This window comes from Hemiscyllium ocellatum, chromosome 29 (genome assembly GCF_020745735.1).
Source record: "Hemiscyllium ocellatum isolate sHemOce1 chromosome 29, sHemOce1.pat.X.cur, whole genome shotgun sequence".
Classification (NCBI taxonomy): domain Eukaryota; kingdom Metazoa; phylum Chordata; class Chondrichthyes; order Orectolobiformes; family Hemiscylliidae; genus Hemiscyllium; species Hemiscyllium ocellatum.
In genome coordinates, this window is record NC_083429.1 from 21038007 (window position 1) to 21051824 (window position 13818).

At 40.9% G+C, this 13818-nt stretch overlaps 1 protein-coding gene across 1 annotated transcript in view; it reads right to left on the bottom strand.

Moving 5' to 3' along the window:
- Nucleotides 1-408: 408 nt before the first annotated feature.
- LOC132829568 (CMP-N-acetylneuraminate-beta-galactosamide-alpha-2,3-sialyltransferase 4-like) overlaps nt 409-13818 on the bottom strand; it is a 62115-nt gene continuing 48705 nt past the window's right edge. Inside the window, exons 9-10 of the mRNA XM_060846817.1 lie at nt 12003-12134; nt 409-521 (exon numbers count right to left, since the gene is read on the bottom strand). Of these exons, the coding sequence (XP_060702800.1) occupies nt 441-521; nt 12003-12134 (213 nt within the window). The 3' untranslated portion in view covers nt 409-440. The remainder of the gene's footprint in view (nt 522-12002; nt 12135-13818) is intronic.

Sequence of the window (13818 nt, forward strand, 5' to 3'; positions counted from 1 at the left end):
TCTGGGTGTGACTGAGAGTTCAACTCTTTGGTTGGGCTAGCAGCAAACAGGAGACCAGCTGATGGCCTTAATTTGATGGTGGGCCACCGAGATATTGGTGTGTGACCTGGGTTTAGGAACCCCATTTTCACCTTGGTGTTAGGGTCCTGATGCCTGTGGTGAAATTAGGCCCATGATATCACAGCCTCTTTAATCACACTGTGTTGAAATGGCACAGTCCCTCCTTCCAATAGTATTTCACCAGTTCACTGCAGACAGAGAATGTTGCACTTAATCATCAGGTCAAGCCAGAAACTAATGTTGTGGCTTAGCAGGGAGGAAAATGGTCATCGAGTGGAGGGATTCTTAATATATACAAGGATCAAGCACAGATAAAAGTAGATAACTGACAGATATTTTTGAAGTATACCATCTCAATAATGTAAAGATGGTTGTGATGGTTAAGTGAGGTATTTGATCACTCCAGCATTCTTCAGCTTCTTCAAAAACAGGTGTTCATGGGTGACATTGTGCACAGTGTTCTGAAAAGAAAAAGAGCACAGTTTGATTAAATTAGTCACAAGATCAAAGTACAAGGCCAATGTAATTAGTTGCAAATATATAAACATGGGAATACAGGAATTAGAAGATGGGGTAGGCTATTTCAAAGCCTTTGAGCCTTCTCTTAGTGATAAGATCATGAGTGATCTGATTGTAATCTTAACCTGGACTTCCTTGCATCATTCCTGACCAAGTTATTAACATTTTTTAAGCGGCTCCTTGGATAAATGAAAGGGAACCAGTGGATACAATATATTTGAAATTCTAAACTCATTCTGCTACTTTGTAAGAAAAGAAGGCATGGTGTTGGATTTTATATATTAGCGTCGATAAAGGATTAATTAACTCATAGAAAACAGAGAGTTAGGAAAAAGGGGGCAGTTTCAGGATGCCAATCTGTAATTAATAGAGTTACAATTATTTACAGTGTATATTTATCACTTGGATGAAGGAAGTGAATGCGCTATAGCTAAGTTTGTGAATAATACAAAATATGCTCACAAGACAAATAGTGAGAGTCTCACACAGAGTACACAAAAGGACATGGACAGGTCAGCAACTGAGTGGGCAAACTCCTGGTAGTTACAGCAGAATTTGGGAAAATATGAGCTTATGCACTCTGGCAGGAAGCGAACAGGAGCTGACTACTATTTAAATAGAAAAAGAGACACAGAAAGTCGCAGCACAGAAGGGTTTGTGACTTCCTGAACGTAAATAACAAAAAGCTGACACCCACATTTTGCAGGCAATAAGAACAGCAAATGGATTTTTGCCCTGAATACGAAGGGAATAGAAAATAAAAATAGGCAGGTTACGCTAAAACTCTACTAGGCACGAGTTGGAACATAGATAGAATACTGTGAACAGTTTTTCATCAATTAATTGAATCCTGACAGTGGAGAAAGAGGCCATTCAGCCCATTGAGTCTGCACTGACTCTCCAAAATGCATGTCACCCAGATCCATTCCCCATTGCCAATCCACCTAACCTGTACATCTTTGGACTGTGCGAGGAAACCGGAATAGAAAGAAAACCCACGCAGACAGTCAGCCAGGACTAGAATCAAACCAGGGCCCCAATACTGTGAGGCAGCAGTCTGAACCATTGAGCCACTGTACCACCCTGTCTGTTTTGGCCCTTCCTGTAAGGAAAGATTCTGACTTTTGAATTAGTTCAGGGAAGTTTCAGGAGTTTGATTTGTAGGAGTTTTCCTTTCAGGGTAGATGCAGAGAGGGTTTTTCCCCGGTGAGAGAGGCAAGGACTAGAGCAAATAATATCAGAGTAAGGGATCAATCATTTAAAATAGACTTGGAAGGAAATTTCTGCTCTTGGAGGATAGTGAATCTGTGGAATTAATTCCTGCAGAGTGTTGTCTAGCTGGGACATTAAGTATATTCAGAGCTGAGATGGACAGATTTTTAATCAATCAGGAATTTGGGATAAGACAGGAAAATGAACTTGATGATTGCCAGGTCAGCCATGATCTCATTGATTGGCAGCACAGGCTCATTGGGACTAGTTACCTACCTCTACTCCTGATAGTCTTGAGTGAAATAATGACATTTTATAAACCACTGGTTAGATTCAGCTGGAATATTGTGAAAAATATTGTGCACCACATTTTTGGAAGGTCGTAAACACCAAGGAGGTTTCTGAGAAAGATAACCAGGATTGAGAGAATCTTGTGGAAAGAGTGGGGATGTTGGATTTGCTCTTGAGTGCATTGAGGCGATAATGGAAAGAGCTACTCCAAATTATGAGGTATATCAGATGTCAAGAAGGAGAAATCTTTTTCATGACTGGGCGATTCAGTAACTAGAGGACACAAAACCTTAATGGACAAAAGATTCAAAATGGTGGGCAAAGGAAATTTTCTTTTCAGATCTAATTAGAACAGTACAGCACAGTGCAGGCCCTTCGGCCCACAACGTCATGCCAAGATTGTCTCAATAATAATAGTTGGGATTGCACTGCACGGAGATATGTATGAAATAATTCAAAATGGAACAATTTGATACTTCAAATCAAACTGAATAGATAATGGAAATGGAAAAGCTGAAGGACTATAGAGAATATCTGCAAAGTGTGTCAAATTAGGTCATTCTTTCATAGACTTTCCATGGGGAATTTGGGCTGAATAGCCTTACTCAGTACTATAAGATTCTCCAAGTGAGTGACAATGAGCATTCTGTACAGAGTTTACTCATGTTTCTGCCTATTCCCTGTAAACCAGATTAAGATCTCAACTTGCTTTCAACGTAATTAGACTGACAACAGGAACATAGCAAATTTGCAATTAAATGTTCAGGTGCTGAAAAAAAATGTATAAAGGAACAGTGTTACATGCTGCTGTTTAAGAATCAGAATAGCTCTCCTGCAATAAAAATGTCATTACATCATTATTGATGCACCACAGTCTATAAAGAACAAGTAGGTCAAATGTTCACTTTCCAAAAATCAGTATCATGACATCCAATTGCAAAGAACAGGCCAAGCACATGAAACAAACCAAGGTAAACATCTGAACTGACTTTGAAAGTTTGGAAGAGGAACCAAAAGCAAAGGAAATTACAGTGAGTAATGAAACACAGTGTTCTTTACAATGATTGTCAGAGCTTTACTAACAAATGTTTATCTATTCTTGGGAGTGAAGGTCATTGGCAAGGTCAGTAATTATTGACATTTGTTAACTGCCATTGACAAGGTGGTGCTGAGCTACATTCTTAAATATCCTTGAAGTGTAGATACACCCACATGAAGTGCTGTTAGGGAGTGAGCTCCAGGAATTTGACCCAGCAACTGCAAAAGGAACAGTGCTACAGATTCAAGTCAGGATAGTGCATGGCTTGGCGGTGAACTCACAGCTGGTGTGTCGCCATGTACCTCCTGCCCCTCTCCATCCAGATGGCAGTGGCAATGGGTTTTGAGGCTGTTGTCAAATGACTTTGGCAAGTTACTGCAATGCATTTCTAAAATATTGTACATACTGTGGTTGCAGTGCACCCAGATAGCAATGCTGATAATCCTAGGAATAAATGAAACAAAACTAATTTCAGCAGTTGCTTCCTCTCAAGCCTGCACTGCTACCTCTGAAATGCAACCATCTCTTCTTCTCACTCATCTGTAGTGATCATTGATGAAATAATCCATGGCATCCTGTGGATGCTGAAGTCTTCTCTTAAATCTTGCTCTTTCAGGAATTTTATTTATTATGAGATTGAAGTAATTGTCAAAGGCTTGCAATGCCTTTTTAAATTATCTGTGCTTTAAAGTATAAGTGCTTAGTGAACTATCACTATCAGCTGTATTTCCAATTATGTATAAAAGTGTATTTATCTGTTCACCTTCAGATTTTGTATCCAATTTGGAATCTGTTCTGTATATCAGAAATTGTTTTCACCAGCATGTCCAATTCTGTGTTCTATCTCTGAAACCACACAACACCAGCTTATAGTCTAACAGGTTTAGTTGGAAGTACTAGCTTTCAGGGCACTGCTTCTTCAACAGGTAGCTGTGGAGCAGGATCATAAGACACAGAATTTATAGCAAAAGATTTCCGTGTCATGCAACTGGAATGGTATATTGAACAAACTTAGTCATCACACAAACCTATGATTTTTAACTTGACCACCCCAGTCAAACAGCAGCACCTCTACATCATGGCTATCTCTGTAATTAAGTCTTTCGAGCAATATTACCTCCACTACCATGCCTTCCTGTTATGATTAAAGATTTTACTTACTAAAGAAGCTTTATTTCACTCTATTGGCAGTTCTGTTCAGCTTTGCCGCTATTCTGGAAGTATTTCCCATATTTTGCAGTTAAAATGAAGGCATACCACCTTTCTTGATAGCGTTACTGTATGAATTCCATTCCACATGGCTTTAAAAAATGCTTCCTGCTTTTCTCACGGTTGCTTTCTGAATGATTCCCCCTTGTTGTGATTCCCTCCTTTATCTTGTAGGATGGATTTCTTAATGAAGAATTTTTTGCCATTTCCACTGCCTGAATAAAGTTTCCTAATTTTTTGCCCCCATTAAATAAGGTCAGCTTAGGTTTTTAACCTGTTGATCATTATTGTGTTACTCACTGGCTTCACGATATCCCCGGTCTATGATTAATATCCCCTTGGATTAATGCTTCTTTCATGGCCCTTTGCTGCCATTTTTATAGCTGTGCTTCATGGTGCCTGTTTGATACGTTTGCAATGCTTGATCTGTGCAGTATCATAGAATCCCTACAATACAGAAATAAGCATTTTACCCCTTGACACTGACCCTTCAAGGAGCATTCCACCCAGACCCCCGTGTGTGCCCCCCACCATCCCTGTAACTCTGCATTTGCCATGGTCAATCCATCTAACCTGCACATCTTTGGACTGTGAGAGGAAATCAGAGCACCCGGAGGAAACCCACGCAGACACAGGGAGAATGTGTAAACTCCACAGAGATGGTTGCCAGAGGCAGGAATCAAACTGGTCCCTGGTGCTGTGAGGCAGCAATGCTAATACTGAGCAGTCATGCCAGTATATAATTTTCTAACTTCTTACTTTTCCTGTCTGGATTACAGCTCCATTTAAAGTTTCCCCTGGGATTTTAAACTTACTCCAATCTGTTCACTCAATGTTGACTCCTATGGACCACCACCTTGTGATGTTTTGCAGTTAGTTGTACTCCTATTCCAGCAGATCATTAACTCTCTTGTCCCTAAAAAGATCTGAAATGCTTTTACACTGTACTGAAGTACTCTTCCTCATTGAGGATTGCCATGAAGGTTTCTTCTGTAAGGCTCTTAGGTCTTCGGTTCTCCCCTGCTGCTGACTGTGCTGAATGAGCAGGTGGCTTTGAGCTGATTCTAAAGATCTGATATTCTTGTTCATTATGTGCTTTTCGGTGCAATCAAATCTAGTCCCCATCACTGCTGACCATGCTGTGACCTCGCCAGTTCAGTACACTGCGTGAGTTGCTGCTCATAATCAAGGGTGCTTTCACCAACCTCTTTAAGTGTAGGAAGCAAAAGGGCTTGCTGATACAGTGATAGAGGAAAGCTACAGAATAATGGGTTTCTACTTCTATTGCACCATTCTATGATGTTCCGTATTCATTATCATTATTAGTTCATCCAACTCGTGTAGGTCAGGTGAATTGGCCAAGTTAAATTGCCTGTTGTGTTAGGTGAAGGGGTAAATGTAGGGGAATGGGTCTGGGTGGGTTGCGCTTCGGCGGGTCGATGTAGACTTGTTGGGCTGAAGGTCCTGTTTCCTCACTGTAAGTAATCTAATCTAGTCTAAAAAAACTCCCTGCTGCCCAAATCCTTTCCTATGCCGAATCTCACTCGCCCAAGAATTCTGGGTTGCTTGATACAATTTAGGTTCTGGTGTTCCAATGCAATGCATTTAACATTCACCTTCATGTTTACATCCCTCCATTAGGCTCCCTTCCCTCATTCTGCCGCTTCCTCAAGCCCATAACCATCCCTGACTAAAGACTCTATTCTGTATATTTGTTTACCTTTTTTTTCTGCCATTTGATCAGAGCTAAATCTCTTCTAGAGGGTAAAGTGGAGGGCAGCAGAGACATAGAGTAGTTTGATGACAGACATGACAAATGGAGCAAGAGAGATGAGCGTGTCATAGCATGACAACGGAACTCTTGACAGGAATGTATCTAAGTCCCAGCCAGGTTAACATGGACTGAGAAACTTAAGATCGGACATAGAATCAGGGGAGTGTTTCCATCAGATACTTACTGCCATATGTTTCATACTCAGCTGATCAAAGTAATGAATCCTCCCATTTTTTTGATTCAATGGATAACCAAATCCAGCAACATCAACTTCATCACAATAGTTCAGGCCCAATGTGACAGCTAAGAACCCAGTGGTTGGATGATTTCCTCTCTGTGGATGCAGAAACAACGTTATGTTGATATATCTAACCAACCATTAACAGAATAAGAATAGAACATGACAGAAAGAGTAAGGGAGAAAGAGAGAAAACAAAGTAGACCATCTGTGAAGAGGGTATTTTCAGCTGATAAAATGAGTATAAGAGACATAGCATGTTGACTCAACAGTCACGTACAAATGAAAATGAGATAATTGAAATGAAGAACCTCGAAAATAGAATAACAGTCTATTTAACAGGGACCTGGGAAAGCATACATTTCAAAAACATTCACCATTAAACTATGACTAAGGGAGTGGGATTGCAGGTTTCTGGTCTCAATGAGGACAAAGGGTTTGAACATGTAAAGAGACCATAGTTTTGAGGTTCTGGGAAAGAACAAGTAGTAAACGAAGACTTGAAGGCAACGTCAGGATGGGAGAAAAAAAGAGATAATGCTCATTTATTCTGGTGCGAGCCGCAAATGGCCAGATATAATGCATTCGGTTTGAAACTGGTGAAGGTAAGGATTGAATGCTTGAGCTCATTTCAAATGTAGGTGCTTCCTCCGTGATTTGTGGCACAGACAGAATGGGCTGAATGGCCTCTTTCTGTGCAATTAATGTTACCTGCTTCTCTGCTTCAATGGAAATTTAACTGAATATTAGTTCTGTATCAGTCTACCACAACCCAGTAGGCATTAATTCTATCCTCTAACTTCATCCCTTCATCTAATCCCATTTCTTGCTGCATATTCACCATAACCTCTGACCTTACCATCTTTGATGCTGAACGATCTGAAGCCAGCGATCTAAGGATTTAGTCTTTACCTTTCTGCCCTCACCTCAATAAAAATATCTCCAAGTCGATAATTGCGTGATATGAAAGAGGAATCCAGGCATTTTAATAGCACCAGGAGGAGATGATCAGAGGTTCTTCGGGATGCAATGAAATTGAATGTGGACAATTGTCAAGTCATTCACATTTCAAGGCAAAATCGACAACTCACAAACTCCAGGCCAGATGGTGAAATATCGATGGTTGAGGTTTACAGAAACCCAGGTACCTCAGTAAACCAGAAGCTCAGAATGCCCACCTAGTGTGAGAGTAGCAACCAATACAACAACAGAAAGTTGAACTACTATAGACAAGAAAAAAAGAAAACACATGTCAAAGATGGTGCAGTGGCTCAGTGGTTAGCACTGCTGCCTCACAGTGCCAGGGCTCCAGGTTCGATCCCAGCCTCGGATGACTGTCTGTGTGGCGTTTTGCACATTCTCCCTGTGTTTGTGTGGGTTACCCCCAGGTGCTCGGGTTTCCTTCCACAGTCCAACAATGTGCGGGTCAGGTGAATTGGCCATGCTAAGTTGTCCATAGTGCTAGGTGCATTAGTCAGAGGGAATAGGTCAGGTGGGTTACTCTTCGGAGGATCGGTGTGGATTTGTTGGGCCGAAGGGCCTGTTTCCACACTGTAGAGAATCTAATCTAATCTAATATCTCAAGTCAGAAATAATTCTGGTGAGTTTGACCCTGATCATCAAAATGCATGGAATACATTGCAATGCATGCTTTCCCAGGTCCCTGAGTGCAATGCAGAAAAGAGCGTTGTGTGAGATGTCCAAGCTATGAACTAAGCATGGAGAAACCTGACCTCTTTGTCAGTGAAGGAAGGAATCTCTGAGGTTAACTCTAGAGATTTATAGGATCGTGAGCAATAAAGGAAAGGTAACTCCAGAATATATTGTTGCAGTTAATTGTAGGGGATGGTTTCAAGTTCAAAGATTTAAAGCAGTAAAAAGCTAAAGATAAACTGTCATCAGGAAGATGTTCACTACAAAGAGAATCAAATCAAAGCACTTTTAGAGATTGGGCAAGAAAACCTGGCATCCTTTAAGAATCAGTTGGAGTTTTTAGATACATTCTGGATGGATACACTTAAGAATGAATTGTAGCATCTTTGTTGTGATTAAAAGAAGTAGTGAGACATTTAGTGGCATTGCCAAAGATTAGTCGAATGCTTACATCAGTGCTGTCACAGTCTTTATTAATCCACTCTTAGACTATTTGGCTCTCTGTTTCAATAAGTTTTTATAATTTTGTGTAATCTCCTCTTCATCTTATCTGAGCAGTCTTAAATGTTTTGCCCTCTCTCCTGTTATAACCTACATAACAGCTTCCCTTCTACTTGGCTATCAACCTTTACAATTATTTGCAAAGCTCATTTTCAATTTATCTTTGGGACACCTCTTCAAAATTTGACACCTTCACCCAGGACAAGTGTCACAGCTGTATAGGATCATACCCCCCAGTTTGATCTAAGTCACACACCATCCTAATTTGGACAAGTAACTGCCATTCCTTCATGAGCATTGGATTAAAATCCTGGAGCATCCTCCCCAACTACACAATGGGAGAAAATTTATCAGATTGGCTGCAGTGGTTCAAGAGAAGTCTTACCTTTACCTTCTCAGATTAAGGTGAAGCAAGGAGAAGAAGTGTTAATGGTGAAGCAATGACCCACCACAACGATGAACTTTAAGTAAAACATCTTGTCTCTTCAGTGCTTTACTTTGTTCTTAGTCTCGAGGAAATGCATTAATGCATCTGGATGCTAAGATAAGTGTGTAATCTGCTCTGTCTTATATTAATACTTTTTCACCAGGCTAATTACCTGTGCAATGTTTTCATGTTTAATAACACAGATTCAAGTTTGTTACGTGTTCACATCCACAGAACACAAATCTTTGTCAAAGCTTCCAAATATAGTTTAGGCTAACAGTGCTGAGTAACACAGAGGAAGCACTGTCTTTCGCCTCACCGCGAGGCTATGAAATTGGATGTTATAATTTCCTAGGAACTGTTTTATTATGATTGCAATGATTAAGATGATGATTATTATTATTCCACTTGCAATAAAATCCAATATCCCATTTGCCTTCCTAATCACTTGCTGCAACAGCACACTAACCTTTTGTAATTGATACACCAGGGTACACACTTCCTTTTGCATTGCCCTGTTCTGCAACCTCTCCCGACTTACTTTCACGGACAAAATGGATAGTTTAACAGTTTTGCACATTATACTCACTTTGCCAATTTATGTGAAAGCACTTAACCTATTTACATTCTTATATCCAGTCTTCATCTTGGTGGTATATTTTCTGACCTTCCCTGCTACATTACAGCCATGAGTACTTCCGTGTCTGTAAGGTGTTTTAGATCATGCTGAAATAATGAATGGTCTGAAACATATGCACATCTTTCTTTCCTTCTATGACCAAATGGAGAAAATCCTCAATTTCAAATTAAAGATAATATTCTATAAACCTCAATAAAGTCTTGTAATTAGAGGTTCCATGCGCATGGAGTAGTGGCTCAGTGGTTAGCACTGCTACCTCACAGTACCAGGAATCCGAGTTCAATTCCACCCTCGGATGACTGTCTGTTTGGAGTCTGCACACTCCGTGTCTGCGTGGGTTTCCTCCGGGTACTTCGGTTTCCTCCCACAATCCAAAGATGTGCAGATTAGGTGAATTGGCCATGCTAAATTGTCCATTGGATTCAGGTGCATTAGTCAGGGGTAAATATAGGGGAATGGCTCTGGGTGGGTTACTCTTCTGAGGGTCAGATGTGGACTCTTTGAGCCAAATGGCCTGTTTCCACACTGTAGGGGTTCTAATCTAAAACATTCACTGAGTAAAGATGCTTCTCCTCAAATTTTTATTAGTGTTCTGAACACATTTCTATGATACACCTTAAGAATTTTTTTGTATGTTAAAACTATTCTGACAAAATTGTTTAATTCCTCTCTGATAACAGGGGAAGTGCCAGAGGATCGAAGGATGGTTAATAAGGTTCTGCCTGTTAACAGGGGTAGTAAATATGAAGCAGGAAATTATAGACCAGTGATTCTCACATCACTGTTCGGGTAACTATTGGAGAAAATTATGAAGGAGTGAATTAAAACCCACTTGGAAAGGCACAGTTTAATGAGGGATAATCAGTATTGTTTTGTCAGAGGGAGAGCATGCCAAACAAATTTGTTCAAAATTTTTTGAAAACATGAGCATGTTTGTGGATGAGGAAAGTTCAATTGATGCAGTTTATATGGATTTTTGCAAAGCTTTCAACAAAGTCCCACACTGGAGATTGATTGAGGAGGTTAAACAGATGGAATTCAGGGAAACTTGGCAAAATGAATCAGAAACTGATGGAGTGATAGAACACAAAGTGTAGTGGTAGAAGTCTGTTTGAGTGACTGGAGGCTGGTATCCAACGATGTACCACAGGGAGCAATACTGGCACCATTATTGTTTGTTATATATGTAAATGGAGAAAGTGAGGACTGCAGATGATGGAGATCAGAGCTGAAAAATGTGCTGCTGGAAAAGCGCAGCAGGTCAGGCAGCATCCAAGGAATTCAGGAATCAAGAAGGGCTTATGCCCGAAACGTCGATTCTCCTGCTCCTTGGATGCTGCCTGACCTGCTGTGCTTTTCCAGCAACACATTTTTCAGCTATATATGTAAATGGTCTAGATGCAAATTTGCAGACAAAATCAAGATTGATAAAGTGATTAATCACGAAAAAGATGGTTTTAGGTTACAGGAAGATATAGATAGGTTGGTCAGATGGGCAGATGAGTGGTAGATGTTATTTAACCCTGAAAAGTGTGAGGTGATGCACTTCCGAAGAAGAAACCAGATGCAGGAGTATTTAATAAATGGCAGGGCACTGGGTAGCTTAGAGAAACAGAAGGAGCTTGAAGAGATTATTCACAGGTCCCTGAAGTCAGCGCAGCACATAAACAGGATAGTCAAGAAGACACATGGGACACTTGCTTTCATCAGTATAAGAGCAAGGTGGTAATGATGGAGTTGAATAGTGTTGCTCAGGCGACAACTAAAGGACTGTGTGCAGTCCTGGTCACCTCACTACAGGAAGGATGTGACAGCACTACAGGGGGTACAGAGGAGGTTCACCAGAATGGAGAAACTGAGGTAGAAGGAGTGACTGGATAGGCTTGGATTGTCTTCTTTAGAACAGAGCAGACGGAGGGTGGACATGATTGAGGTGTATAAGATTACGAGAGGCAAGGGCAGAGTGAATGGAGAGCAGCTGTTCCCCTTGTTTGAGAGGGTCAGTTATGAGAGGACATAGTTTTAGGGTAATGGGCAAGAGATTCAGAGGAGATTTGGGAATAAACGTTTTCACTCAGTGGGTAGAGGGAATCTGGAATGCACTACCTGGGATGGTAGTGGAGGCTGTAAACATTATAGACTTTAAAAAGTATTTGGATGAGTAGTTCAAATATCATAACATTCCCAGATATGGGACAAGTGCAGGAAATTGGGATCAGTGGTAGTTATGTATATGCAGACTCATTGGACTGAAGGGGCTTTTCTGGGCTCTATGAATCTATGGATCTATGATACATACACAATTCCAACTTTATTACTGAAATGCATGTGAAAAATCTACAATCTAATAAACTTTCCATTTTTGAGATGGCCTGGTAGTACCTTTCCTAAGAATTATCACAACAACCTTCACAGATTAGAACAGAAAGTTCCCCTTACATGTTTAACCTTGTCGGGTTGATTCAGCAATGTTGCCACGGCTTGATACATATAGTAGGGATTGAGTATCCGCACCTTGGCAGGATCCAAATTCTTTACAAAGGCTGGCCTTCTCCAGAATCCTGTTGTAATCTAGTGAGAAAAATATTTTGCAATCAGGGAAAGGTATTAAAGAGAAACGCTAAATCTGCGCACAGAGATAACCCTACTCCATCATTGTCTTTGATCCAAATATTTGAGTGCAACTGAAGCAGGAATCCAACCTTAACTTTTCATGATCCATTCCTCCAATGCCCTCATTCTTTCCTCCAACATGTGGATCAATTGTCAATCTGTCTATCAACTGTGATATACTGTGCACTCCTCCAGATATTAGTGTGCACGGACACCATTGGTCACCATGCAAGTGACCAATGGTGTCCGTGATACCGGTGTTCCTGAATGACTCATTATTTGTTTCCTGCCCAAGATCAATGGCCTTCTCCTCTCCACCTTGGGCATTCTTCTCTCTGCCACCTTGAGACCTTGAAAGGTCCTCGTTACTTTGACGAAGGTGAATATTTCTCGGCCATAAACGCCTCACAGTCATTAGAGTCATTGATTGCTGATGCTGCATGATGTGGTCAATAGGCCTCCAGGTCAGGCTTATCCCCAGTGGGATAATGCCTAAGATTCAAACACAGCACATGATGTTCCCAGTCCTTCATCTGAACTGGGTGGGTGTTTCATTGCTGCTGTCCTGTGAAGGGCCTCATATTGCTCAAAAGTGAAGCCTCCTCCCTCACAAAACAAAACCCTTACCCCACCCACTATGGCTGCGGTCATGGCCATTTTTATTTCTGTTGGGTAATTGCTATCTACAGCCCGTGAATAAAGCAGTGATTGCTCCTCACCCGGTGTATCTCAAGCTCAACCTCTTACCCTTGTTAATCCCCCAAATGTACATGTTCTTAACTTGGTATTGCTTCCCCTTAACCCCAGCAATCTTGAACTTCCCCACATTCCCACCCAATTCATGTATGTCAATCTTCATCTCCCCACTTTACACCCCCAACACCAGATATATTAAATTAAATGCCAGTTACAGTTGTTCAGAAGTCAGATGCCAGGGTCCATGGATGGGGATTGCATGTGGTTACTGTCCGTGGAGTGGTACCTGAGATGATTGTGCCAGGTGTCTTAGAAAAAAGACCAGAGCAGCAGGTGACAACTGGAGTTACCAGATATCTGCTCCAACTTTCACACCAGGAATTATAGCCATCTAGTTTCTAACTGACCACTGGGACAATGGGAAATGGCAGGCAAGTGAGGGAAAATAACATAGAAATGAGATAGTAATGCACGCTAACACATACAAAGAGGCCTCTCACCATTACTCATCCAAATCTCATCTCACCATGAAACACTTGATTGGTCACACTGGCACACGCACATCATGGCTACTGGGGAAATAGAAGCACTATGCAGTTAGGTGGTAGTTTAGAGGAGAGGGGAAAAACTATATAAACAGGGCATTTAAAAAAATTACTTGATTGGAAAATTAATTTTGAGAAACTCATTGCTGGTTATCAGACACAATTTTTTCAGAAGTGCTCTTTCTCTGTAAAATGCCGCTAGAATACTTTAAATCATGAACGCTTCAATATGAATACAAGTCTTTATCTCAGGTTTGCTCCTGCTGTTCTGTTCCAACTTCTGGTCTCCAAGATATGTGTGATTCTGACCTCTTCTGAGTGAGCAATCAAATGGTAGAGTAGAGTAGCTTTTGAGTGAGGTGTGTGTGCGGTCTTCCACAATGCTCTTAGCCTTTCAGATG